Source organism: Tasmannia lanceolata, unplaced genomic scaffold (genome assembly GCF_043159265.1).
Source record: "Tasmannia lanceolata isolate RefF3 unplaced genomic scaffold, GAP_Taslan_0.1 ptg000015l, whole genome shotgun sequence".
Taxonomy (NCBI): Eukaryota; Viridiplantae; Streptophyta; class Magnoliopsida; order Canellales; family Winteraceae; genus Tasmannia; species Tasmannia lanceolata.
In genome coordinates, this window is record NW_027518692.1 from 29,705,452 (window position 1) to 29,731,965 (window position 26,514).

General features: G+C 37.8%; 1 protein-coding gene across 9 annotated transcripts in view; it reads left to right on the top strand.

The window, feature by feature from the left end:
• LOC143846211 (senescence-induced receptor-like serine/threonine-protein kinase) overlaps positions 1–26,514 on the top strand; it is a 61,900-nt gene that overhangs the window by 16,265 nt on the left and 19,121 nt on the right. For 2 of the 9 annotated variants that reach the window (XM_077354637.1, XM_077354633.1), the window contains exons 2-7: positions 15,977–16,526; positions 22,451–22,932; positions 24,280–24,418; positions 24,576–24,647; positions 24,922–24,993; positions 25,072–25,152. In XM_077354637.1, coding sequence (XP_077210752.1) covers positions 15,977–16,526; positions 22,451–22,932; positions 24,280–24,418; positions 24,576–24,647; positions 24,922–24,993; positions 25,072–25,152 — 1,396 coding nt within the window. Of the gene's footprint in view, positions 1–5,130; positions 5,272–5,449; positions 5,674–7,455; positions 7,583–7,657; positions 7,727–8,710; positions 8,901–11,631; positions 12,302–14,353; positions 14,506–15,976; positions 16,527–19,310; positions 19,945–22,450; positions 22,933–24,279; positions 24,419–24,575; positions 24,648–24,921; positions 24,994–25,071; positions 25,153–26,514 lie in introns of those variants that run through there. The other 7 variants (XM_077354634.1, XM_077354639.1, XM_077354635.1 and 4 more) reach the window with 7 other exon arrangements.

The following is a 26,514-nucleotide window of genomic DNA, read 5'->3' on the forward strand; positions in this document are numbered from 1 at the left end:
GTCGACCCTGACACATGTGTCCACATGTGTCGGCCCTCCTTTCGACACTTGTAAACATATTGCTACAAGTGTAGACTTAGTGTGGGTGTGTCGACACGTTTTTGTACTGTGTCAAGTTCGAAATATTGTTTTATTATTAAATATTATGTTTACCTCTTTTTTAATTATAACTCTCATTTTATTACTGTGTCAAGTTCTATTAGCCAACTAGTTTGGGACAAAGGCTTAGTTGAGTTGAGTTGAGTTGTTTACCTCTTCTTTAATGATAACTCTCATTTTATTATTAACCCTTCTTCACTTATTATTTTATGCTATATTCCATACCCCTCTCTTCTCAAACCTAAAACCTAAACAGACTCTCCTTCCAATATTATATTCATTATATCCGATTGGTGTCTCTTTCCTGTTGCATATTTGAGAAGGAAGAGAACTAGATCAGATTGATGATTCCATTGCAATTTGATTATCTAACGTTTATTTTACACTTGTGGTTGTTTAATATAGTTTTTAAATGAATACACGTTTATCTGGTGCAAATCATGATTGATAATCAGTAATTTTATATGTATGTGTGTACTAGCATATTCCCATTTTTGGATTTTTAGGGGTTGTAGTGTCGGACATCTCATATCCATGTCGGCACTAAACACGTGAATCCATGTCCACGCATCGTAGGAGGAAACCATCATGAGTAAATTTGTTAGAAAACTACTAAAATAACCTCTTGATCTAAATTTGTAAAACGTCAATATAAGTTTTGATGGAAACACAGAGAAAGAAAGAAATTACAATGAAACAAAAATTCAGATTTGCATGTTTCATAACTTCTCACTATGTCCATCAATGAATCCAAGAGCTTCCACAATAGGCGAAGATTAATCTAAAGGTCTAGGAACAAGGCCTATAAAGAACCCAACCTCATTCCCATTACAACAGTTCCGCCCACACATGGAAACTATGTGGTTTTTATATGATGGAAATACTCTTATTTTGTGCTTTAAGGTCATTGCGATTGGAGGAGGGAACATAGGAATATACATGGGATAGAATTCGAAACATAAATATAACATGTCTCTCGGCAAAAGATACTCATTTTACATCTTCTCCACTGCATCGGTAGTACGTTCAAATTAGCTATGTCGTGCATCGATCAAGTCCAACCAAAAATTTAACTTATCCACTAGAACATGCTTTTTCATTATGCCTGGTGGGTTTTATACAGTAGTTATCTTCTCCAAAACCATGGTTCCATCAAATATCATTTCATCCATGAAATGATATTTGGTATCGATATGATTCCTATTTGGTATGTATTATGAGAACTGATTGGACTCACAATTGGTTGTCAAAATCCAAAACAAACAAGGACACTTACTGGTTGCTTCAGCCTATCTTTGCCAAGTTATTTTTGTCTGTTCAAGGGGTTTTTCCTCCCTTTTTCAATGATTCGGTTTTTGTTTGTTTTGGATTTTGAGAACTGATTGTGATGTCAATTATTTAGGCCTGTTTCTTTTTTATTATATTTCAATATGGAAATCATTTCAATGACTTAGGCCCAATTTCTTTTGGTTTTTGAGAACCGTAATCTCCATACAATTAATGTGGGGCATATGGGGCAAACAAGGCCTTAAAATGAAAATCTATTAATTGATTTAAGCCTTGTTTGTTTCTCCCTTGTTTCAATTATTTAGGTTCTTCTTTTTTGGATTTCAAGAATTGAATGTGATTTCAATATGGAAATCATTTCAATATGCTTTGTTTACTGCTGACACTTCTTGTATTATGATTATAGAATTTAGTATGTGCTTTGTTTGCTGTTGTGATAAATTAGATGATGAATATATTTGTGCTTTGTTTAGAGATTTATTGTATGATGGATACAGTTTGTGCGTTGAATTACTAATCATGAAATTTTATATTTAATTAAATGATTTCGAATGAAAAATAAATTCTTACTCATTTTATTCTTGTTTTTGGCCTTTTATATTTTTTTAATATATTTTCTCAATTATATATATAAATCTGAATTTTTTTTACGATTTACGACCTTATTTACGATTCAATACATTTCGAACCCTTTTACGATTTATGATTTGATTCTGATTTTCAAAACCTTGGTTCTGGCCATTTCGGCTGAAACAAACCGAAATTCACAACTATGGTACAGGGGGTTTCCTTATTAGTGGAAATCAAATCAATTAGGACTTTTTATTGGATTCCACCCTAGCATTCGAGAAACCAAAATCAAGGTCATCCTGAATGCTTCTTATTTTTGCCTGGATCTTGGTCCTAACTCCGTAACAACGAGAGAAAGCAAAGATAGTCTTAACTTCAAAATTTTTAATTATTCCACCACCCCCATATAAACCTGGATTGCCCTTCGACTCACATCAGTATTTAATCTATGATCTCCTATCTTTCCCAACACACCAGTATAACTCTAAGCACTTTTAATGGTCTAGGAATAATCCTCATGATGCTTAGAGCCATCTTCTCCCAAGAGGAGCAATCAGAGCAAGTGTCTTCCCCCAATTAGTCACGACGTTAATTAGAAAGTTGATTGGCTTAAAAGAACTCTTCATATGCCTATTGCATCTATCTCACCATATCTCTCAGGTAATAGTTGAAGGAACTACCTTTAAAGCAAACCCAAATGTTGTTTTACTTCTCCTCTTACAGAGCTCAAACCATTAAAGCAGCCTAGCATTGATAGATGGGTTCTTAATTAGAGGTACACTATCTTGCAAACTTGTTCCATATAGATTAAGCCACATCACTATCAATGAAGACATGATTTAGGTCCCCTTCCTTTGGCCATGGTTCTAAATTTCAGTCGAAATTTTAACCGAAATTTCGTTTTTCACTCTTATTTACAAAATTTCTACCGAAATGTAAAAGATTTCCACCGAAATTGCCTAAATTTCCATCGACATTTTGTACTTTTCGGTGGAAATTTTAAGGAAACCGAAAATTTTGTCAAAATTTTACATGATTTCGGCCGAAATTTCCACCGAAACCGAAATATTTCTGTTTCCGTTGTGGCCGAAACCGACACCAAAACCGACATTTAAAACCTTGCCTTTGGCCTGGCGGAGTACACACTTGGAAGGGATAGGTATGAGAATATCGGTCAATTTACTATCAAGTATCAACTAGGACAACATGCATGAATATTTTCCACATGAAACATCCAAGTTTAGTTGTGAGGTCCTTCCAAATGAAATTAGTCCATATCTCCTTAGGGACTTCGTTTTGCACCAAATTCCACACTAATCCTGTAGTGAAATAACCAGACTTGTTAAGAGCCCATACCAATTCATCTTCCTTATTTGTTATTTTAACTATAGTGGATTTAATGGCATTGATGGTGTTTTGCAGAATATTGTCCTTTACTAGAGAAAAATTCCATTCTCAATCTTCATTTGCCACATCCTTAACAACTAACTTCAAGTTTACCTGCTCCCAGTTGGAAACATGATTTATGAGAGGATACTTATCAAATCATTTTTTAGTCCAAAAAGTGACATTTCCTCTTCCAGTAATCCATTTACTACTACTGCTTATCCAATAATCTTTCATTGGGATCAAGTCTTTCTGTTGCTTAGAGTCACCTGTTTTTCTATCCAATGTGTGTGTGATACATTATTTTCTATGTTTTACTCATTTTATTTGCTTCCATATACATGTGGATTTTTCCAAAAAAGTGTGACATGCTTAAATAGAGATTTATGAGAGAGAGGGTGATGTGGGAGAGAGAGATTTGACAAGCAAGATAAGATGTTGTGGGAGAGCAAGATGAGAGAGATTCTCTGTGACATGGGAATTTGAAAGAGTTTTATAAAAGAGTATGAGACTTGAGGAGAGATTTATGGGGGGGGAGAGATTTATAAGATGGGAGGTTTTAGGAGAGGCGGATACCAATATTTGTGTTTGAGAGAGATATTTAATCATTTATGAGAGGGTTATTTAAGAGAGTTTATGGGAGTGGGACTTGAGGGAGGAGAGATGAAGGGTGAGGGATTTACAAGAGGAGAGAGATTTTCATGACATGAGAGAGAAGTTATTGTAGAGAGAAAGAGAGAGAAGATTTAAAGAAATGTGTAAGATGGGAGAGATTTCTTACGATTAGAATGTCTGGTAGTAAGAGAGGGGAGATATTATAACCGAGATAGAGAGAAAGAGAGGCTTCACACAATAAACAATTGTGAAAGAGAGGGTTAGTGCACTAAAAATGACCCTTTCATTTTAGTATACGTAGAATGTTGCTTGTGACCATTGCTGAGTACTGTGTGATTATACCCTCATTTACTATACAAATTTCCAAATCCGAATAGATTGCGAGTAGCAATTGTTCAGAGGAAAAAAAGAGATTGCAAGTAGGTATATTAGGGTCGTAATTAATAAAATGTTGGAGATTGTGGCAAGTTTAGATTTTTCTATACTAAATATAATGGGAAACTTAGGTGGCCCCCAAGGTTCTTTGAAACCTTATAAATGTAAAGTTTAACTATTAAATACCTTATATTGCTATTAAAAAAAAAACTATTAAATACCTTATTGATGCTAATTTCTTTATGAGGTTGTTTCACCTCCGTTGCAATTAAGGGCATCGCCCGAAATCAGCCTTACACTTTTGTGTGAAGGACTGAGATTGGCCTCATTATAAGTCATGTTGTTTAATCTTGGCCCTTAACACTGATTCCAGGTGGCGCATTTAGTCGCAACAGAGGTGAAACAATCTCTTTGTTTGTAGCTATTAAATAGATTATACATGCGATTTTCATTATCTACATCTGTGTTCGGTAATTTAATAACTTGAGTCCATGGCATTTAAAACATCATAAATGTAAAGCTTACTTAAATATTAAATACCATATATAGTTATTAAATATCATACACATGTGAATTTCTCTATAGCTATCAAATGCCTTATAAATTTAAATTTCTTTGTGGCTATTAAATACCTTTAAGCTCTTGTTCTTTATTGTTTTATTGCTCTATGACGAAGGAAATCATGACTGTTAGATTTAACATTTGTATCATTTCTCATTTTATTTAGTACTATTTCCTTGGAATTTATTGGACATCCATCCTTTCATAATTCAAATGGTAGTTTTGGCTAGAATTCAGGTCTATGCACATCATATCCATGCAGAAAGAAGCACCGAAAGTTTATTATTCCAGTTATCGTGGGTGTATTGGTTGTAGCAGTTATGGTCGGTTTTACCATTCTGATTGTCTGTCACAAATTTAGAGGGAGAAGACAAGGAGGTAAATTTCTGATCTGAATTTTTTCAATTTCTCAGAATTGTAATAGCAGTGTAATAATGAAATTGCAGAATTATAACTAAATAAAAGTAGTCCCATCATTTGAAATACAGTTCATATGTTTTATTCGTGGGCATTGATATTTTTGAACCATGCAAAGTATTTATTATGATTTTATTAGCCACAGAGCCTGCCGTTAAGGCCAGTGAAGAAGAGAGCTTGGTGTTCTCAAGAAATCGCCGGTTCACATACACCGAGATCATGCATATGACCAAAAACTTCCAAAGGATCATTGGCAGAGGAGGGTACGGGACTGTTTACCATGGCCATATGAAAGATGGGAATCAGGTCGCAATCAAATTGTTCTCTCAAATTCATCATGGGACTAATGAGTTTCAAACTGAGGTAATAAGAGCAATCCTGTGTGTGTGTGTTTGTGTTTTTGTGTGTTTGTGTGTGTGTGTGTGTGTGTTTTAGATTAATCTCAACGCAAGGGGAAACAATACGAAGGCACACTTGTGTCAAGGTCATCCCAAACAACTCTCGCAATGTTGCCACACCAACCCACATAAGGGTATGTATGTCATTTCATACAAAGTAGGATTTTCTTATCATAAAAACTGGTTATTAATGTGATGGTACATGTGGCACAGTAGAGAGGTGTTAGGACATGAGGAGGATGTCTTCCTAACAGCTCTCTTTCGACAAGTAACGCAGTAAGCAAACACCATTGTGTCATGGTCATTCCAAACATCCATCATAATGCTGCCGAATGCACCAAGATAAGGTCATGTGTGTTATTTCGTTATAAGAAACAGAAACATAAACACATCCGAGGTCGACCAGATTGGCCCGGTCGACCGGCCCGATAAATTTCGAGATGCCTAGAATTCCAGGAACCATCCCACGGTCGCCCGACATAGCCCGGTCGACCGGTCCTGAGTAAAATTCTATTTTTAACTTTAAAAATAAGGGGCTTTAGGCTATGGTTTTTGGGCTTAGGTCCTAAGTTTTCAAACACATTTTTGGGTGTGTGTGTGGTTTCCAAAGATGTGAAAAGTTAAGTATGAAAACTATTTGAAAACCTATTGAAAGTGCATTTTACCAAACTATCAAGAGAACTTTAAATACATTCTAAAGAGAATACCGTTGAGTCTTCTTGGAATGTAATCTCTCATTTGCACTTCCTTGGACTTCTTCGGCTTGAGTGAACATCTTCAACTTGATTCGGCTCTTGTGACTTTTCCTCCAATCTTCAATGCTTGATGTGAGGTACATGAGGTGTCACCAAAGCATGTTAAATTCCAAGCTCTTTCTTGACACTTGCTTAGGGAACTTATGAGATCTTCATGATGTGCTTCTTTTTTTGTCATGAAGAAGTGGTACTATGCAATTAAAATGATGGCATAATAAGGAGGGCTGTTAGGAGCATCCCTGACATGGACGTGTCTTCCTAACAGATATTTTGTAGACTGACGTGAAATTTACTCTCCCCAAACGATAGCTCTCAACCTCTCATATAATACTGCTCAATGTGAGAACTCTATCAAAGATTGATGTGTTGGCTTTGTTTTAAATCCTTGTTGATTTTCTTTTAGTTAATAAAATGTTCTCATAGAGTGCTTCTTTTGTGTTTCAAGTAGCACCGTTCCCTTTATTTTTATTTTGTTACTTGAAACTCACTTAATTTTCTTTGTCTCGGATCATTTTGGAATGAGGATGTGCCTACATTCATGTGGCACACAGTGGGCTAGTTACTTCGTGTGTAATCCTTCATGAAGTCCAATGAGTGTATTTTTTTAGAACTCTGAATTTATCTTGGAACTTGGGCCGTCACCTTGGATTTTTTTGAAGATAAAAAAAAAGTACAAAGGTAGCAATAGCAGTCTTGCATTGACCTTGAATATCTCATAATCCTAATAAGAAGACCAGAAGACTGAAAGAAGACATATTTACTGTAGCACTAACCATTAGGGCTATGTACTTTGATAAGAATGTTAGGATTCTGCCACACCTCATTCGGCCTCTCGCCTCTCTAGACAGATCCTCCCAATTGAAAAAAAAAAAAATGCTGGATCGGATTTTATAGGTTTCCTTAGCAAGAGCTAAGTGCAATGAGTACGTTAATAAAATTTATCACATACACACCCGAAATTCACTCAATTACGGTTTCCGTTTGTATTGCAGGCTCAGTTATTAATGAGATTTCACCATAAGAACTTGGTCCGTTTTTTCGGGTATTGCGCTGAAGGTAACAACAGGGCCCTCATCTTAGAGTACATGGTGCGAGGAAACCTAGCAAAAGTTCTCTCAGGTATCAAAAACCTACAGCTTCTTAATCCATCTCAGTTGACAAATACAGTGATGCAAGTATTATCTTCTGTTACAGCCAAAGGCGACGATTCAGTAGTTCTAAATTGGGGTCAGCGACTTCGGATAGGAATGGATGTCGCACAAGGTTAGTAGGAAAATGTGTGTTGCATACCTATTTTTTGTAGAGAAAATATTTTAGATGATGAGGAGGGCTTCTTTTTGCAACTGGTAGCAAAATACTTGGATCAGATCATGTCTATCTTTCTTGTTTATATACTCTGTTTGAGTTGGAAAGTCCAACTCCATCTCAATCTGCTTGGAGCGTGCAATGCTGCACCATCCCCCTTAGGGTTGCACGCATCAACCCGACCCAAAAACCATGGGCCGGGTTTAGAAACCTCGGGTTTTTAAAAAAATAAACCGACCCGAGATTTCTTCTAGGGTAGGGTAGGGTTCTATAAAAACCGACCTGCCCAACCTGAGTTGCAACTCCATTTTTTGTGCCTCTCACTTCCATCATGATGATCATCTAAATTAACCATTACTGTTGAATACAACAACAATAATTTCCTGTGTCCTAGCGATTCCTAGGACAACTAGATTAAATACTGAGGATTAGACATCATTTTAATGTGGGCATTTTGATGTACAAACACGCCTCTACGAGTGTTGAATTCTTATCATATTTGGGAGGTCGTTGGAGAGAAAACCGTTTTCCAAGATGTGTTCCAAATATATAAGTTCAACCATTGGATTGGAATAGATCACTCGCCATAAATTCAACCATTCGAACATAAATTATGGTGTATGCATCGAGAATGTAGAAAAACCTGACCCAACCCGACCTGAGAAACTATCTTGGGTAGGGTCGGGTTTAGGAATCTTTGGCTTTTTTTTAAAAGAACCAACATGACCCGACCCGAGATAGTTTCTCACTTTCTCGTTCTGAGTAGGGTAGGGTTCAGGAAAATCCGACCCGCCCAACCCGAGTTGCAATCCTACTCCCCCTATTACGCCTCCTTACATGCAGTTAGTTGCTCCGCATCCAATCTGCTCAGGCCAAGTGGCCATCACCCTATTTTTCTGTAGCTTCTCTTTGCTTATCTTTGAGACTAACGTTTTATTGTAGGATTGGAGTATCTGCATACAGGTTGTAAGCCACCAATAATTCATAGAGATGTGAAAGCAGCAAATATCCTTATAAATGAAAGGTTAGAGGCTAAGATAGCAGATTTTGGTATGTCTAAAGCTCTCCATGATGAGGATCTCACTCACATATCAACCGATGTCAAGGGCACGCAAGGTTATCTTGATCCCGAGTATGTTCACTTGCCTAGCACGAAAAAACAGTATGATTTTACTAAATTTGACTCATTATTGCAATTAAAGACATTGGTCGATGCAGATGGTCATATTATTATCTTCTACAATATCTATTAGTCCTTTTTTAATATGTGAGGTTTGTAACCCTAAACCCCAACAAAAGGTTTATCCTAAAAATGCTCCACAATATAATATTGGATCGTGTTAAACAACATGCCCAATGAACCCTACCTTCTACACTATTTTATACTCTCTAAACTGGTAGTATTCACACATGATACAGATTCAGAGGATAGGTACTTGGTTTCCAATGAAGAATTAAAAAGAAAGAGAAGAATAAAATTGGTTTTGAATCTTTAGCACAATCTGATCCGTATATTCGAAATAGATCTATAATGGATCTATATTCTATAATGAAATTTAAGAAATGTATCTAGGGAGGATTCATTTTGAAGCGACTATTCCCTAGATACATACGAAGATCATCGAATCAATAGCAATAAGCCCCGTTTGAAGAGGCTCATATACGGACCGTCTCGAAGTAATACCCAGAGCAGGAGATTCAATTAACCGAGATTAGGAAGCTGAAATTTCACCTCTCTCATCGATAGGTTTAGCCAGAGCATTTATAACACGACCCAAATAAGCCTCACTCACTGGTATTTGAGCAATTCTTCTTGTTGCTTTTACAGAACTTCCCTCTTGTATCATCAAATTGTCACCCATTAATACAACACCAACATTATTTGATTCGAAATTCAGAGCAATGCCTACGGTACCCTCTTCAAATTGCTTTTGGGAATGAACACATTATGGTCCAAGCTAATTTGATTTGGCTTTGAATTGGTTTAATAAATTCATGTGAAATGTGGTATGTACTAAATTATCAGACATGTGTGAGTGTGATTGCACATGTCTCTAAGTATTTTATTTTATTAAACCATTATGGATGGTTGTCTTGCACTCTTGCGTATGTGCAAGGTTTTAAATTTCGGTTCCAGTTTCGGTGATCGTCAATGAAACAGAAACATTTCGGTTTCGGTCATCAGCGAAACAGAAACATTTTGATTTTAGTATGAAATTTTGGCCAAAATCTTGTAAAATCACAGAAACATTTCGGTACAAAATCACAGCCAAAATCCAGGTGAGATTCTTCACCACTTGTTTTTCTTTTTATTTCTTTCATTTTTAGAAATAATTTAAAGAAATATCATTGTTCTTCTCTTTTCTACGGTTGGAGTTTATTTTTGTCAGGGTTGCTATCGAATTCATCTAAAAGTTTGGAGGAAATCCCAAGATTTCAGGCAAATCTTGAATTTTTTCGAAACCACGTGGATTTCATTTTGGTAACAACCGAAATCGAAATATTTCGACCAAATTTCAGCCGTAACAAAATGTTTCAGACGAAATTTAAAACCATGCTTATGTGGTGGTTTCTAAGTGTGTATTTGTGCTTATTCTAGTATTTTCTGGAGTTTCATCTTAAAATTCTATCATTTTTATATGTTTCCTTACATTTTCGTGATTTTATAAAGTTTCCACCGAAATTTCCAACCAAAATCAAGATTGAAACGTTTCCGTTTCCATTGCAACCGAAACCGACATCAACGCGAAATTTAAAACCTTGGTTTTAGAACTGTCTCAGATTTCTAAATTAGTATTCTTTTTCCATATATGAGTTCTATATAAGCCTTGGCCGGGCATCATTGGTTTGCTTTAATTCATACTCCATGGTGGAAAGAGTGTGGGCATTGTATCTTGGGGACATTATTTACCTGGTTGCTTTTTCTAAGGGCGTGTTTGTTGGGAGTGATGTATTTGCAAATATTAGTATTTTAAATTATCAGTTTCTTTTATCCAAAAATCATTTGTGTGAATCGGTGCTTCATGTATTTTCACCTTACATAAAGGAGGCTTAATAGTCTCATTTGAAAATAGTTCTAGAACTGTCTCACATTTCTAAATTTGTTTCTTTTTCTATTTATGAGTTCTACATAAGCCCTAAGTTCTACATAAGCCTTAGGGCATTGATCGTAGCTACTTGCATTAGTACAGGAACAAAGGTCTTTAATAACTCCATGAATCGAAGGGTTAGGATGATCCTATGGAAATGATTTTTGGGCACACCCTATCTATGTCAGGACAAATGAATGGTTTGCATCACCCAAACAACAAGGGCCCCTCTTTTTCTAGTCGACCGACCAGATAGGTCGATCGACTAGAAACACTTTTGCGATATGGGGTTCATTGTTTTTAGTCGATCAACCCGATAACTTATGAGTGGACATTGTATCATGGGGGCATTATTCTATGTTAGCCACTTGCATTAGTACAGAAACAAAGGTCTTTAAGATAGAGCCAAGTGGATTGCCTTGCAACAATTCCTTGGTTTCTTTTTCGATTTGTTGTCTTCATTTTAATTAGACGTCATACCAAGCATCCCATATAGGGCGTGGGGGTTACTCAGCCACCTCCCACCTCTCCTAGAAGGAGACTTAGGCAAAAACTAATTTTTTTTTTTTTTTTTAAATTGACATTTATTATTCCAAGAAAGAGCCAAATAAGGGACAAGCTTTAAAAAAGTAAGTATTTTTATTTTATAAAAATTGGATAGTTTCTATATTCGAGTCTAAGTACTTCATTATGCCTAAGGGAAAGTTGAGAGGACATTTCTCTAAGGCTACCATCATTTAGAAGCTGACCACATTACTTGTTTTTGCTCTACAGGTACTTCATTTCTAACAATCTGAACGAGAAAAGTGATGTTTATAGCTTTGGGGTTGTTCTCTTGGAGTTAATCACAGGCAAAACAGCTATAACCCGACACGCAAACTTGGAGACTGTAACATTAGTCCAGTGGGTGACTGACATGATTGGAAGAGGAGACATAAGAAGTATTGTTGATCCAAGGTTGCAAGGACATTACGACGTTAATTCAGCCTGGAAGGCTATAGAGATAGCCATTGCATGCACACCACCCATAGCCATACAGAGACCAAGCATGAGTGATGTAGTAATGGAATTGAAAGAGTTTTCGCAAGTAGACATAGCTCCTGAAGAAAGTAGAATGAGTATGATGATTGAACAACCAGAGATATTACCCTACGATAGTATGAGCTATCCTTCAGCAAGGTAGTAGTTTTTCGCCGCTAGTAGAGAGAGCTTTATGATTTCTAATGCTTTTATATAGAATATGGTTTTCTTTCAATTTGAAGCCGAAGATGTCTCATCACAATAGAGAGACAGAACAAGTTGCCGACCTTTTGGCCAGCTTTGCTTTGATATAAAATCGAATAATGCATTTAGGCACTGGAGGGATCTTCCTACTAATGCTGAGGGTGTTATAAGATGTGATGCCTTAGGTCCAAGTATTCGATGCAAGTAATTCCAGTTTATCTATGGGTTTTCAGGTAAGGGGGGACACCCCCTCTTGTAAAAATTTTTTTTACCTTATCAATAAAATTTAAGGTGCCAGACCGGCACCCTAGATAAATTTCAGTTTAAAAAAAGTTGTCTGAGAATTAAATGACGAACTTGAAGCTAGAAATTTTGCAATCCTGTTATCACATATTCTATGGATCGTCACATCCTCCAAGCAGCTGGAAAAGCTATTCACCATAAACTTTGGGATCAGCCGACCGCGCGATCGATCAAGAGAGAGCCTATGACGCCGAGAACTGAGAGAGATAGAACACAGTGCCATTGATCATTACCGTTCAACATCTCCTCCGAGAGCTTTAATGTAACAGCGCCTTCTAGCGCTTCTGTGCACCCCGTGCCTCCCCTCGGCCTGCTCAGGCCCCTGCTCATCACCGAAAACATGGTTCGCCCAAATACCGACCTGTTGCTCGAACTCGGCCCGGCTCAAACACCGGTGATCACGAGACCATAACTCAGAGTTGCACCCCTAGGTTGGATGCAGCTATCACCCTGGCTGGGTCGGGTTCAACCTAAAACAGTCAGCCTGGGTCGGTTCGGGTTGATTTTTCCTTACCGGGTTGAGTTCAGGCTGAGGGCTTGGGCAACTTGTCCCGAGCAAAACACAACATCTTTAATCACTTTTTTTCTACTAAACTTAAAAACTCAGGTTGGATTGGGTCGGGTTCCGGTTGAGTAAATGGTTCCTTGGGTCGGGTTCGAGTTGGCCTCAACCCGACCCGAGCTGCACCCCTAACCCAACCACCATAGATGATGTACTGTTATCATGGGGGAAGTGATATATTCTCCCTTTTTTTTTTACTTAGGACAACCCCCTCACGAGGGGCATTTTCATAAAAATGAACTAAATATTGCTTAGCTTACGACTTTTTTCCTCGCCCTTTTCTAGACATCTTTTTCTCTTCCTTTCCTCAATTAGTTTTTCTTTCTCTAAACTTGCCACTCACCCGCCAACAAGGATTAATTACTAGAAAGTTTTATCATCACTCACCCTTGAACATTGGGGTTCTTTTCAACAATCATCAAAATCATGGGTTGTTATTAGATATAGTGACCAACTCTTTTCTAAATTGAGGAAGTTTTGGAAATCATTTCAAGTGAAGAAAGCTGAGATTTTTTGTTATTATGTAAGTAGGACCTACTAGGACACTCCGAAGGATGGTCCGATTTGAAATGGATCGTGACCGGGACACAAGAAGTAGGATCCGAAGAACACTCCGAATCCAATGCGACCGATCAGGGATTTGAATGGATCATATGACTAAGACATAGGTGGATCCGTTGACAACCCTACCCTCGAGTATATGTATCGCTACTTTTTACACTAGAGGAGGATGTCCCCAGTAAAAAAGGGCAGTGATAAATCGACCCCCATCTCTCTCTCTCTCTCTCTCTCTCTAAGCACTGCTCTATATATGGGGGTCGATTTATCACTGCCCTAAAAAAAAAGGGGCGAATATATCATTTCCCTATTATTGTGAGAATTTAACCTTGATGTGTAGGGTTATTTTGGTCATTTCACTGGAAGCAACAAATGCCCCCACACGTGCCACTATTCAAGCCCCATGTTTTTAAGATAACTGGGTCTTCCTAGCATCTCTCCGTGATTTATGGGTGGCTTCAATAAAAACTCCCAAGACTTGTCCAAGAACTATTTGGCAAGGCAAATGTTTGAAAAAATTAGGGAAATATTTAGGAAAACTCCAGCGTACAACACATGTTTATTTTTAAATAAGGCATGAAAGGGTGGTTAAATGCATTTTTTGCCACATTAGGATGTAAGTTCAATTTTCCTTATAAAATCATTTTCAAAATTTTAATTTACGGCGTAATCTTCAAATAATATTCGTGCATAATTTTGCGAGAAGTTTTGTGTTCCCTCACATAAATTCATGGAACTTTCCTTATAAATTTTCTACACCTACATTAGTCAAGACGTAAGACCTTTTGCTCTCATCTTACTATCTTAGAGTGGCCCATCCGCAAAGATTTGACTATGGAGCCAACCACTCTGCCATCAAAGAGGACTCTTTCGAAATCTAGAATAAGAGGACTCTTTTGCAAAAGGGAAAGGAAGATATGAACAGAAAATGGTGATGAGAGGCATTTTCTTGCTGTTGGCTTTCTTGGTTTCTGCTGCTGTTTTTTTCCATGGACAACCAGGTTAGTAAGTTCAAAATCTTGTGTTTTTCCTTGTACCATTTTCCAGTAAATATCTATCTTTTTACTTGTTTGTCTTACTTCACTCTATGCCCCTCGCTTATTTCAGTTACACCTTTTTTTTTCTTGAAATGATATCTAACTGAAATTAGACATTCATACAATTCTCCTCCTCTTCTCCATGTACAAGGAATGTCTCTGTTACTCTAATTTATTTTTCTCTTAGGCCAATAAAAGAATGAGGAAAATTTGTATATAGGGAAACCATAGAAAGAGAGGAAGAAATGGGACTTTTGAAACCGAATTACTTCTAGCATGTTAAGCTCCCTCCCCCTCCCTCCTGTTGGTAAGTAAGCTGGGTTACACGAAAAAAATTCAAGATCTTCCCCAAATAATTGAAAGGTTACTCTGTTTAGTTTTTATTTTATTTTGAGAGATGTGGTGAGGATAAAATTGTAATTTTGTGTCTAAGGACATTTTGTTCATTTTGCCTTGCTTGCACATGTGAGTCACCCATGTTTGTTCCATCTTTTAAAATTAAAACCCTTCTTTGAAACTCTAAACCCACCACCATTTCTCTAAGAAATTAAGTCTCCACTTTTTCATACCCATCACCACTTCACTTAGTTAGTAACTCTCTATTTTCCATCGACTAAGCCTATCTCCATTTACTACTACTTGCTAGGGTTTTTGTAGAGATTCTCCACTACGAAGGCCTCCATTGAAACTCTATTTGTGATGTTAAGCAGAGGACCAACTTGCCCCAAATTTTCTCTATGTTTTGAAGGTTTCTTTATTTATTCTTATCTTGTGTTCATGTTCTTCTATCATTCGTACTGAAGTACATCTTATGTGTTTGTTCTTCATTTTTTGTTGTGGTTCTTGAGCTAGAATAAACTTTGCTTTCACTATTTGAGAAGCGAATATTCCGGTATTGCGAAATTCGTCTATCTTTAATGTTTTTTCTCAATAATTGTTTTATTTATAATGGCCCAAGATCATTTATAAAGCTCCATTCATGCATTTGAAGCTTACAATTTTATCTAACGGTTTTAATCCTTGTGCCAAACTACTTTTCTAATTTAGTTTTGTCAGCTATAAATATAGATTTATAATATATGATTTATCATCAAATACTTATCTTCCCCTGTGCAAGGAGTATTTGTTAAGTCACAAATATCGATCATTATATACTATTGCTAAAATTTGGGGATCATTTCTAGAAATGGTGGTGGAATTTTGAATGAACAAGACTATAAAATCAGTTTATATTTAAATTAATTATAACATCCATCTAAATTAATCATATTCATATCATTTACCTCTGAGAAAAAGTATTGTTGATAAATAAATTTTCTGTCAGAAATGTTGTTAGTGGAATCAAAACAGGTCTGTGTTATAACATGATATCTACACCCCCTTGTTTTATTACTGACAGCCAAATGAAGTCATTAATTGAGGACTTTTTGCACAGGATTCATAAGCATCGACTGTGGCATAGCTGAAGGGCTCAACTACACAGATAACCAAACCCAGATAGAATACACTTCAGATAATGGATTCATAGACACGGGAATAAACCAAGAAATATCATCCGTTTACACCCTCAAATCAACTCAACGACTGTATCAAAATCTAAGAAGCTTTCCCGAAGGAATTCGAAACTGTTACACCTTAAAACCAGTGGTGAAGGGCAATAAGTATCTTATAAGAGCTTCATTCATGTACGGGAACTATGATGGCACAAATAAATTGCCAGTGTTTGATGTTTATTTGGGGGCTAATCTTTGGCAAATCATGAAATTCCCACATGCACATAAAAGGATAAGGATAGAGATAATGGTGGTGGCCTACATGGATATTTTTTCGGTTTGTCTCATAAATAGGGGGTGGGGTGCACCTTTCATATCGGTTCTCGAGTTAAGGCCTCTCAACAACTCACTCTATACCACTGTGAACGAGTCTCAATCGCTCTTGCTCTACAATCGGTTCAACCCAGGAGCTCCTAATGATAGAGATGTCAGGTATGTTTTCAAAAAGTAATCAAAATCTTTAAAAAGCACCTATTCAACCCCCGCACTTGGTTGCCTACATAGGCCTTCATATGTGATAGTATTGTTTAAAAAATCCGTTACTGTGTTATTTAATCATGAGAAATGCTAAAATTAGGGGTGCCCTTGTTAGAAGGGGCTGAAAGGGCACCCCATTGGCTGCAGGTCACCATCGTGCATTTATGATGGCTGAAAGTTAAAAGAGAATTAAATGCACATCGGTGACTTGCAGCCAATGGGGGGCGCCCTTTCATCCCATTTTTGCAACGGCGCCCTTGTGTTTAGGATACCTCTTTAATTATTGATGCTTCAACAGTCCCACTCACGTGTGGCCCTCTTGTTTTTTGGGTTGGCCGTAGACATGGCAAATGATGCCCCTCTTTTGGGTTTTAGCTGGATTTTTTAATATCAAGGAGATGTTGGGTTTTGAATCGAGGACTTGCCGTGTTGGAGTTGGTGTTATTTAATCATTTATACTTCAACAAGTACTAATTCCGTAAATCAATGATTGATGGATAAGTTTGTGGTTGACTCTGGTGACTCAAAGGAGTTCTTAATTGACTCAGTAGAGTCAAAATAGAGTGAACTCGTGAAATTTAAGGCCCTGTTCGTTTTGGATTTTTGGAACTAAATTTGAGTCAATAATCAATTTTGGGGTCAAAATAATTTCTCAAAATCCAAAAAGTACAGGCCTTACATTAAAGCAGCCTCAAGTTGATTTTTAAAAGCTTCAACTGTTTGAAGAATGTTTATAGTGAATCATATATGCTATGTTTGGTTGTTTGGGGTGGCTCGGAGAGTAGTGGAATAGGCAGTCAAAGGAAGGAGACAAACATTTTGATTTGCCTAGGATTACCTCAGAAAAATTGTGTGGTAGTGTTTGGTTGCACGGCAAATATTTGGAGAGTAGCAGAAAAAGTAGGGGATGTCATTAGACTCATTACCAATATATATATATATATATATATATATATATATATATATATATATAGAGAGAGAGAGAGAGAGAGCATCATTCCCTAGAAAATTCAACCATAATTCTTTGCTTTTGGAAAAAGGGGACAAGAAAGAGACAAGCAATTATTACATGAGAAAAATCCAAAGAAATCAACTGTTTGTCAAAATGCCATAGAGGACCTGGCTAAGCTCTTAGTAGAGTACCCTCCAATTGTGGAGGCTCCACCATCTATTCCCCCGGTCACTGTGTTGAGGATACTTTCCCTGCCCTTCAATCAGCAGGAGCAATATATGTGGTTCCTCCTCCTTTGCCGGCAAAGCAAATGATGACCTTGTGACTATTAGCATTTCTAGATGTAGCTACATCTTGGTTGCTTCTAGAAGCCTTTTTCTTCCCAAGCCCTTTTCTTCGGTAACTAATATATCCTGAAAAGTGTGATACCTTTATGGCCTATCTTGTTATATGGATCTTTGAGGATCTAATCAAGAGAAGCAAACTGAGATCAAAATTCATCCAAGAACAGTGAATGGATTGAGAGGAATGCTAGGGTATAAAGGACATGCTAGGAGCTCTTCCTCCCTATATTTCAAGGTGTTTGCCTCACTAATTTCTTGGATGAAGATTATCCCACCAAGTTTTAAGCTTGTGTCTGCCTTCGATCTATGGAATGGATTGTAGGAGATTTCTTGGCCGATCATCCTTCGGTCATCGAAGAAATCATCAAGGAAATCAGCCTACTTCTGGCCAAAGTAAACTCTTTGACATTAATCTTTGTTTACAAAATCCTGAAATATCTTAGATTTCTACGCCCCCTTATCGTGCATAAGAAATAGGGCGTTAATTGTGATTATACTCTTTGCGAGATGACTGCTGGACACTGCGGCGGATGCGCTTGCCAAATTAACGTCAGACGTACCACCCTTGATATTTGATCCAACAACATCCTCTTAAAAAGTGCGCTGCTATTGGATCAAATATCAAGGGTGGTACCGCTTTCACGATACTTGACGATTGGCACCATACAAAATTTCCTGTAACCCTAATATGTGGTTTGTGCCCTGGGGATGGTTGGGCAGTGGCAGTGGAGCCACTAGGCGACGACGGCATCCAACGGTGGTGGAGCCACTAGGCGGCGGCGGCTAAGGAGCCACTGGATGTCGGCGGCGGCGACAGCGACCGCGACTGCCTGGCCCTATGGGTGCTCAGTTGGTTCCCCTAGGGTTAGGTGATTTTCCCTACTTCCCTCTACTTTATTTTTGTGAGAAGAAAATGAAAGTGAAAAAGAAGAGGAAGAAGAAGAGGGGAAGACAAGCTTTGGTACCATGTTGATGGTGGAGAAGAAGAAACGTGAAAGAGAGACGGTAAAAAGTGAGAGCCGATAAAACCTCTCTTAGGGGCCGTTTGGATACGTGGATTTTAGAATCCAGGTTTTTAGTTTGAAAACAGTGAAAAAGAGGGTTCATGATCAAGCTGCTGTGTGCTGTCCTGGTAGTGTTTCTTGGATTTTAAGCAAGAAAATCAGGTTTTAAAAATCTCTCCTGCAACCTTAGATTTCTGAACCTGGAAAATAGAAGGATCTTATACTCTCTTGCTGATGGAAAGAAGGAAGAGAAGTAAAAAATGAGTAAAAAACGACGCCGGTCCGCTTCTTCTCCTGTCTCTAACCCTCTTTTACACTGTTTTCAAACTAAAAACCTGGATTCTAAAATCCGCGTATCCAAACGGCCCAGAGTATTCTATATATTACTAGGGTTACAATAAGAGAAAGACTAAAATACCCTTCTTACAGGGCCAAATATCGACTAGTGAGGACATATGCCTAGAAGCAGTTGATGAAAAAATACGTCCGACGAAGCAGCAGGCTCCTCAAGCCAAGTAGATTCATCAAGCGGCACATAAGAAGGTAGAGAGGAAGCTGCAAGCGAGACAGTTTGGTGGCACCATGTTCTGCTAAGGTTTCCTTCTCGTGAATCTACAAGAAATAACTTTACCGCCATTTTTATTCCAGTTAAGCCATAAACAGAGGGCAATGTTTGGCAGGAAAATCGACAGCAATTTACAAGGATAGGATCATGCCACTTGTAGTGCCGATTTGAAGATCAAGGAGAAATCAGCTTGAATAGACATGGGCATGTCAATCGTAATGACCAAGTAAAGAAGCTTCCAGATAGGAGCCCTCCCTCCGCGTATGCAAAAGGGCATGTCACTTGAGTTGGCACATAAATAATGAGGTGACAATATGGGAGACGTGCAGGAAGAGATTCTGACCTTACGAAACAACTCCCCTGAAGACGCTATAGATACATCAAAACATCAACAATGCCTTTCTGATGTATCTAGATTTATTAGAAGACTTCTTTTTTTCCGCAGGGGAGTCTGAAGAGCCTACATTGGGCACTCTGTCTGCTAGTCATCTCAACAATTTTAGAGGAGGTCAGTTAATCAGAGTCACAACCTGGTCTGGTATATCTACATGATTTCATCTTGATGTTTAGTCTATGCTGGTTGGCTACAGAGGTGTCCAAGGTTCTTTGGGCTTCCCCTGTCTCTCTCTGCTAGTTCATTCAGTTCTTGCAATTTTTTATTTTTATTTTTTTTTGAAAATTGACAATTTCATTGATACTATGAAGATTACATTGGGGACCAGGGGAGCATACTCCTAGGCTGGTAAAAAACCAAAAGAAAATCTTCTGGGTCAACCACTAGAGGTAGGTCCACACTTCCAAACGCTTCCACCATGCCGAATAACTATTTCACTTCCCTTTCAAATTCTTCATCTACTAAACAAGCCGAGAGTACCTTCACCATTCAGTTCTTGCAATTTGGGGAGCTTGGATGGATGGTGCAGCCCTTTTATCTTTTTGTGGTGCCTTTTTAGGGTTTTCACCCTTTTATTCTTGAGGCTAGCTGGTTTGTCCCAGTGTTTTAAAACTCCCTCGCGTCCGCGCGTTGACTCCCCTGACTCGACTCCCTTTTACCTTGGCCGTGTCCGCGTTGCACCGTATCCGCCTTTCCACAGTTTGCCCTACAGAGTCAATATAAACTCCTTCGACTCTCCCAAGTTATGACGGCATCAACCGAGTACTCAGCCGCGTCAGCCGCGTTCTTGGCCACATCCACGCCGAGTCGACAAGGATTTTTCTTGTCCATGTTCCGCGCCGTATCTGCGTCTTTAAACACTTGTTTGTCCTCCTCTGGCTTCTTCTGCTTTATCTATCAAATCTTGAGGTGCACCCAGGCCGCATTCTTTTTCAGGTTAAAAAAATTAGAAAAAATTAGCAATTTTTAAAAAAAAATAAAAAATGAAAGATGACATTCGATCAAATTGTTTAGACACGGACAATTTTAAAATTTGGTCCATTTGATCTATTCCGTTCCAACAATATTGCTCACCATGTGACAATGAGAAACAGTTCACTCAGTCATAATTTTTATACCATATTTAGTGTAAACTTACCAACTTCTCCAATAGCTTAAGCTGTTGGAGAAAGGTGTTATTTATCTTTTATACTTTAACATTCCCCCGCACGTGTGGCCCACTTGGCAAACACGTGGCACATGTGGTCCCACTTTGGGCTGACCATTGCATGTGGATTTTCGCTATCCGGGAGGTTTGAACTCGAGACTTTTGGCTTTGATACCATGTTAACTTACCAACTTCTCTAATAGCTTAAGCTGTTGGAGAAAGGCGTTATTTATCTTTTATACTTTAACATTTAGATTAAAAAATAAAATGCATTGCTGATTTTAAGGATATGAAGATCTTGTGATCTTAGGAGACGAGGAATGTCCACACACATTCCTATCTAACTGAGTGTATAGCTTTTGTTATGTCGTTTATCCACACACATTCCTACTACAGCCACATCCTGGTTTCCATCCCTCCCTACCCTTTCCAATGCTCATCGTGCAATCTCGATGAATCTCAATCGTAGCATATATCCATGATGGAAATCACAGCTTATTCCCATACTCCGCATGCATGACTTGTTTGGATTTATCACTTGGGAAGCCCATTGTCCGCCTCCATATCTTTTGTGAGACTCCCCTAGCAAACCCTTATTCTTTTAGACATGGCAGCCATGACCAATTGATCCTCAGTCAGTTGATTTCATAGCTCACAAAGAGACCTCTCGCCCATGTCATTGCCTCATTGGACTCATTAGCTAATCCTAATAAGAGAATTGTTCATCCTGCTTGTAAGAACAATCAATGGTAATGAAGGGAGTGTATGGTTTTGTAATACGTATGGGCCTTTTTGGATGCCACAAAAAATCATTTGCATATAATCTTCTGCTTGTGTAGTCTTATTTGCAGCTATGTAACTAATTGTTATATATAGTTATATGCCACTAAAAATCATTTGCATATGATATTATGCATGTAGTTTATGTCCTTCTCGTGATCAATAGCAAGCTTTCTCTGCTCTCTATGTTGGACACTCTTCTCCATATGATCGGGTGTGGTGCTTTGACTTTAAATCCACCAATCACGTCACCCCTGATTTGATCAATCTGCAGTCGGTCTCAGATTATCAAGGCATTAAGAAAATTCGAGTGGGTAATGACCAAGTTCTGGATATCACTTGTATTGGTGCTTATTTAATTGCGTCATCTTCCTGTCCCTCTACTTATGTAATGTTTTACAAGTTCCTCACATTACTAAACTCCTTCTTTCTGTTTGACAAGTCTGCATTGATAAAATTAAAAATGTATCTGTTGAATTTAATCATTCTGTTTGTTTCTAATGAGAGAATTGAACATTATCCCTTGTAGTAACAATCATGATAAGGGAGGGTGTGCGTGATGATTGTTATAAATAATTTTATATCTACCTTTTTTTTGGCTTCCATAATGGTCGTAATGTCTCATTTGCAAATAAGACTATCTTCAAATAATCTTATAAGAAGGCACTATCCTAATGAGATTGTTTGATACAGGTACCCAGACGATCCTTATGATCGCATCTGGAAGCAATGGGTTGGCCCTTGGACTCCATTCAGCACACCTTCCATCATCGAAATCGAAAACGACTTTGGCTTTGAACCCCCAACGATGGTCATGAGTACTGCAGTCAGTCCACTGAGTGCCAATGATAACTTGAATTTCAGCTTTCCAATGAACGACACGGACTCTGGTCTGCAGTTCTATGTTTACATGCACTTCGCCGAACTGCAACTTCTTGATAGCAACCAATTGAGAGAGTTTACCCTCTCTTTGAATGGTGCCTTTTTGGATGGCCCTTTCTCTCCTATGTACCAGGTTGCAAGAACCCTCTCCTCTCCATCGCCTTTGACGGGTAAAGACAATTACACGATTGCTCTCTATAAGACGACCAACTCCACTCTTCCTCCGATCCTCAATGCCTTTGAGATTCATTCTGTCAAGCAGCATCTAGAATCAGCAACAAACAGACAAGATTGTATGTTATCATCCAAATTGCCTTTGCATATTGTTCTTCTTCATTCGGATGAATCATCCAAACCATTTTGTGTAATTTTGAATATTAGTATTGTTAGTACTTCAAGATATTCAAGTAGTTCACTCCTTTTGGGTGCCACATGAATCCAACATTTGAGATTTCTCTTCATAAAGCAATTCCACACATGCCACTAGGCATGTTAGGGGAGAACCTATCGAGGAAATTTAACATATTGTCATTGAACAAGTCCATGGATATCATGATGCATGTGAGAAAACCATGTCCATGTATAGGTCTAAACATGGGTCTCAATATTTTTTGTAACTGCCCACCTTGATATCATGATTTTGCATTTACATTTATTTACCATAGTCCACCCAACACCTAGCCACAGTTCCATTTCCATGTTACATATGTGCACAACCATGCACCGTTTTGTTGGCATTCATGAAGGTTAGCAATAAATGGTCTCCCGTGTTATTAGAAGTCATGGCCAGATGATATAGGTCATTGTTGGCTGAGCTCTTTTGTCAGCTAAACAGAAAGACAACAGCATGTATGATGCTTAGGGATTGTTTTTTTTTTTCCATTGTTTATGTCTCATTTTTCATTATTTATGTTTTATTTTTTAATTTTAAATATCTATGTTGCTCTGTTGTTTTCCCCATTGGAAGATAAATTCATTTACTTTCTTTCTCATTTTATGCGAGCCATCACCTAATCAACTTTCTTTAAAAACAGGAGGTTTGAGTGCTATCGGCTTTTTTGGATATGTTGTTTCTCATTTATCTGCTATTGGTTGGCATGAGCTTCGAAGTGAAGTCATGTCTTAATTACTAGAAAATGCAAGAAACAGGACACTGGAAGATGAAACTTGAGGGGAATGAAAACAACATTTGTTTCTCCCTGCTTCCAGCAACATAAAGAAACGCTTTGGTTATGGGAAAAGTGGCCGTGGCGTATGCATAATTATGCAATGAGTTTATTTCAACACTTATTTATATGACCACACTGATTATTTTACACTTCTCTGTAAATATAGTTTTGTCTATGTGTGAGAGTGGGTGAGTTTCAATGTTGTGCTATTGCTTGTCTAGATGGGCTTAATCAATTAACAAATCTTGTCACAAAAACAAAAGCAAACAACCAAGATGGTATGGTATGCTTATTTTATACATTTTCTATCCTACTTTTTTCCCTCTTCATTGTACTTATAAAGCACATCCTGTTATACATTGTTTTGTGTTGGCACCCATGATGAATCTAGAGGAGCTTACTAAACATTTCTAGAAGTTCTTGCCAACTTAATCCATATAAACTTGTTGTCTACCTTGTGAAAATATGCAGTTGATTCTATCATGAACATCAAAGCAACATATAGAGTGAAGAGAAACTGGATGGGTGATCCATGTCTCCCTAAAGCTTACTCCTGGGATGGCTTGAACTGCAGCTATGATAGTTCATATCCCCCAACAATTACTTCTCTGTGAGTGTCCCCAAAAGAGAAGCATGTGAAAATAGTATATACCCATGTAAATTTTCTCTCATTATAATTCTTTATTTGCTAGATAATCATGAATTTATTAAAGAAAGTCTGAAGAAAAAAAAAACTGCCTTAATAGATTCACAGCTCTGCCTTGCAGAAACCTATCTTCCAGTGGGTTGAGCGGAGAAATAGCTCCTTCTCTAGGCAATCTCACATCGATCGTATCCTTGTAAGTAGTAAGATGTTCATGTGGCCCATATGTAAAATTAGAGCCATGGGGCCTATTTGGATCCCATAAAAATTGGTCCTTATTTGCATTTATTTTCTTTTAATCTAATTTTCACCATGAGACATTAAGGCCTCTCTGAAAGCCATTAACTGTATTATTTTTAAAACTTAACGATGTTTCTCTATTGCACTGGATGACCTCACTGTGAGAAAGAGAGATGTATAATTTTTTGGATTATTGACTGAACGGTACTCCACTAACTTTTCCATTTCAGGGATTTATCAAGAAACAACTTGACAGGTGCAGTACCAGATTTTCTAGCAAATTTATCATCTCTCACATTCTTGTAAGTTACAAAGCTTAGATAATGCAATTTTATTTTTCCACTAGGAAAGGAGGGGTAACAGAATGTAGTTTCTTTCAGGAATTTAAGAAGCAACCAATTCACTGGATCTATTCCATCAGTTTTGCTAGAAAGATCACACAACGGGTTGCTTACGTTGAGGTTGGCTTTATTGATCCAATACTTTGAATTTCGCATGAGATTTAGAAGCAATATACGAGAAATTGATAAACTATTTTTCAAATTGGTGTTTAATTCTTTTTTTTTGTTTTGAAATTGGTGTTTAATTCTGAAAATTATTATTTATGTATTTTTAAAACATGTTTTGGTCTTCTCACATGAAATTAATGATCTAAACAGTTCATTTTACTGTCCCATCGTAGATAGGACGTGCCCACAAAAATGAGGGTCGTAGGATGATCCTAAGCCCTTTGATTTGGGGATTTTTCAGTGCCATGTTGTCTAAAAATGAGGGCCACAAATCAATGGGTAGGATGATCTTCTGGTCCACATTTTCAGGCATAACTGTTACGAACCCAAATCGGTTCGCAACGTGATTGATCTTCTTAGAGGGAAGATCTACCTCTTGATCCATTTCGAGGGAAGGATCAATCCTCCTTTGTGCAAAAACACAATTTCTGGAATAAGTTTTTTCATTGATTTCCATTAACAGTGACATGTGTTTATATAAAACACTCAAAGATAAACATATAAAGATCGAGATAATAGAAATAACTGCATAAAGATTAATCTAATATTGACTATCCAAATTAACCCTTGTTGCTTAATCTGCCCTACTTGCCTAATATACCATCCAAGTAAGTCATATTGATATATCCTGGAAGATTTGATATAGTCTAAATTCAAACTTATTTACATCCCTCCGTGGGAGCCATCTAGGTACGTAACATTCCACCTGCCTTGAAATCAACCTTGTCCTCAAGGTTGAAGATTAATCACAACTTTTCAGAATTCTTCTCTCTTCTCTCTTCTCTCTTCTCTCTTCTCTCTTCTCTCTTCTCTCTTTTTCTTTCTCCCTCCTTTTCTTCCTCTCTTCATCATGTAATTAGTCACCATTAAGCATGTCGTCATCAAGGATTGAGACAGCTCCATCTTCAAACCGATCTTGTCGTGCCGTTCGTCAAAGCACCTTTGACGTGTTCTTTTGGAATGATTGGGATGTTGATGCACGGATGGTTGTGCGTGAGGATCTTCTTGATGGCGTTGGACAGGTTGAGAGGAAAGGTAGACTCTTTGTCGACGACCTTTCTTTTATGGCTATTTTCCCTTTTCTTCTATCTGATTTTTTTTTCTCTTCTCTTCTTTTCTCCCCTTTTCTATTTCTTCTTTTCATTTTCGTTGTGCAAGCCTTCTCGACGACGCTCTCGTTGAACTCTTCCATTGGCTGTTGCAGAGTTGCAGACATGAGGTTCTTCTAATTTAACGCCAAGCGATAATGCCATCTTGTTGAAATTGGCATTCATAGAAGCTAGATGCCTTTTGATCTCTCGTATATCTTCATCC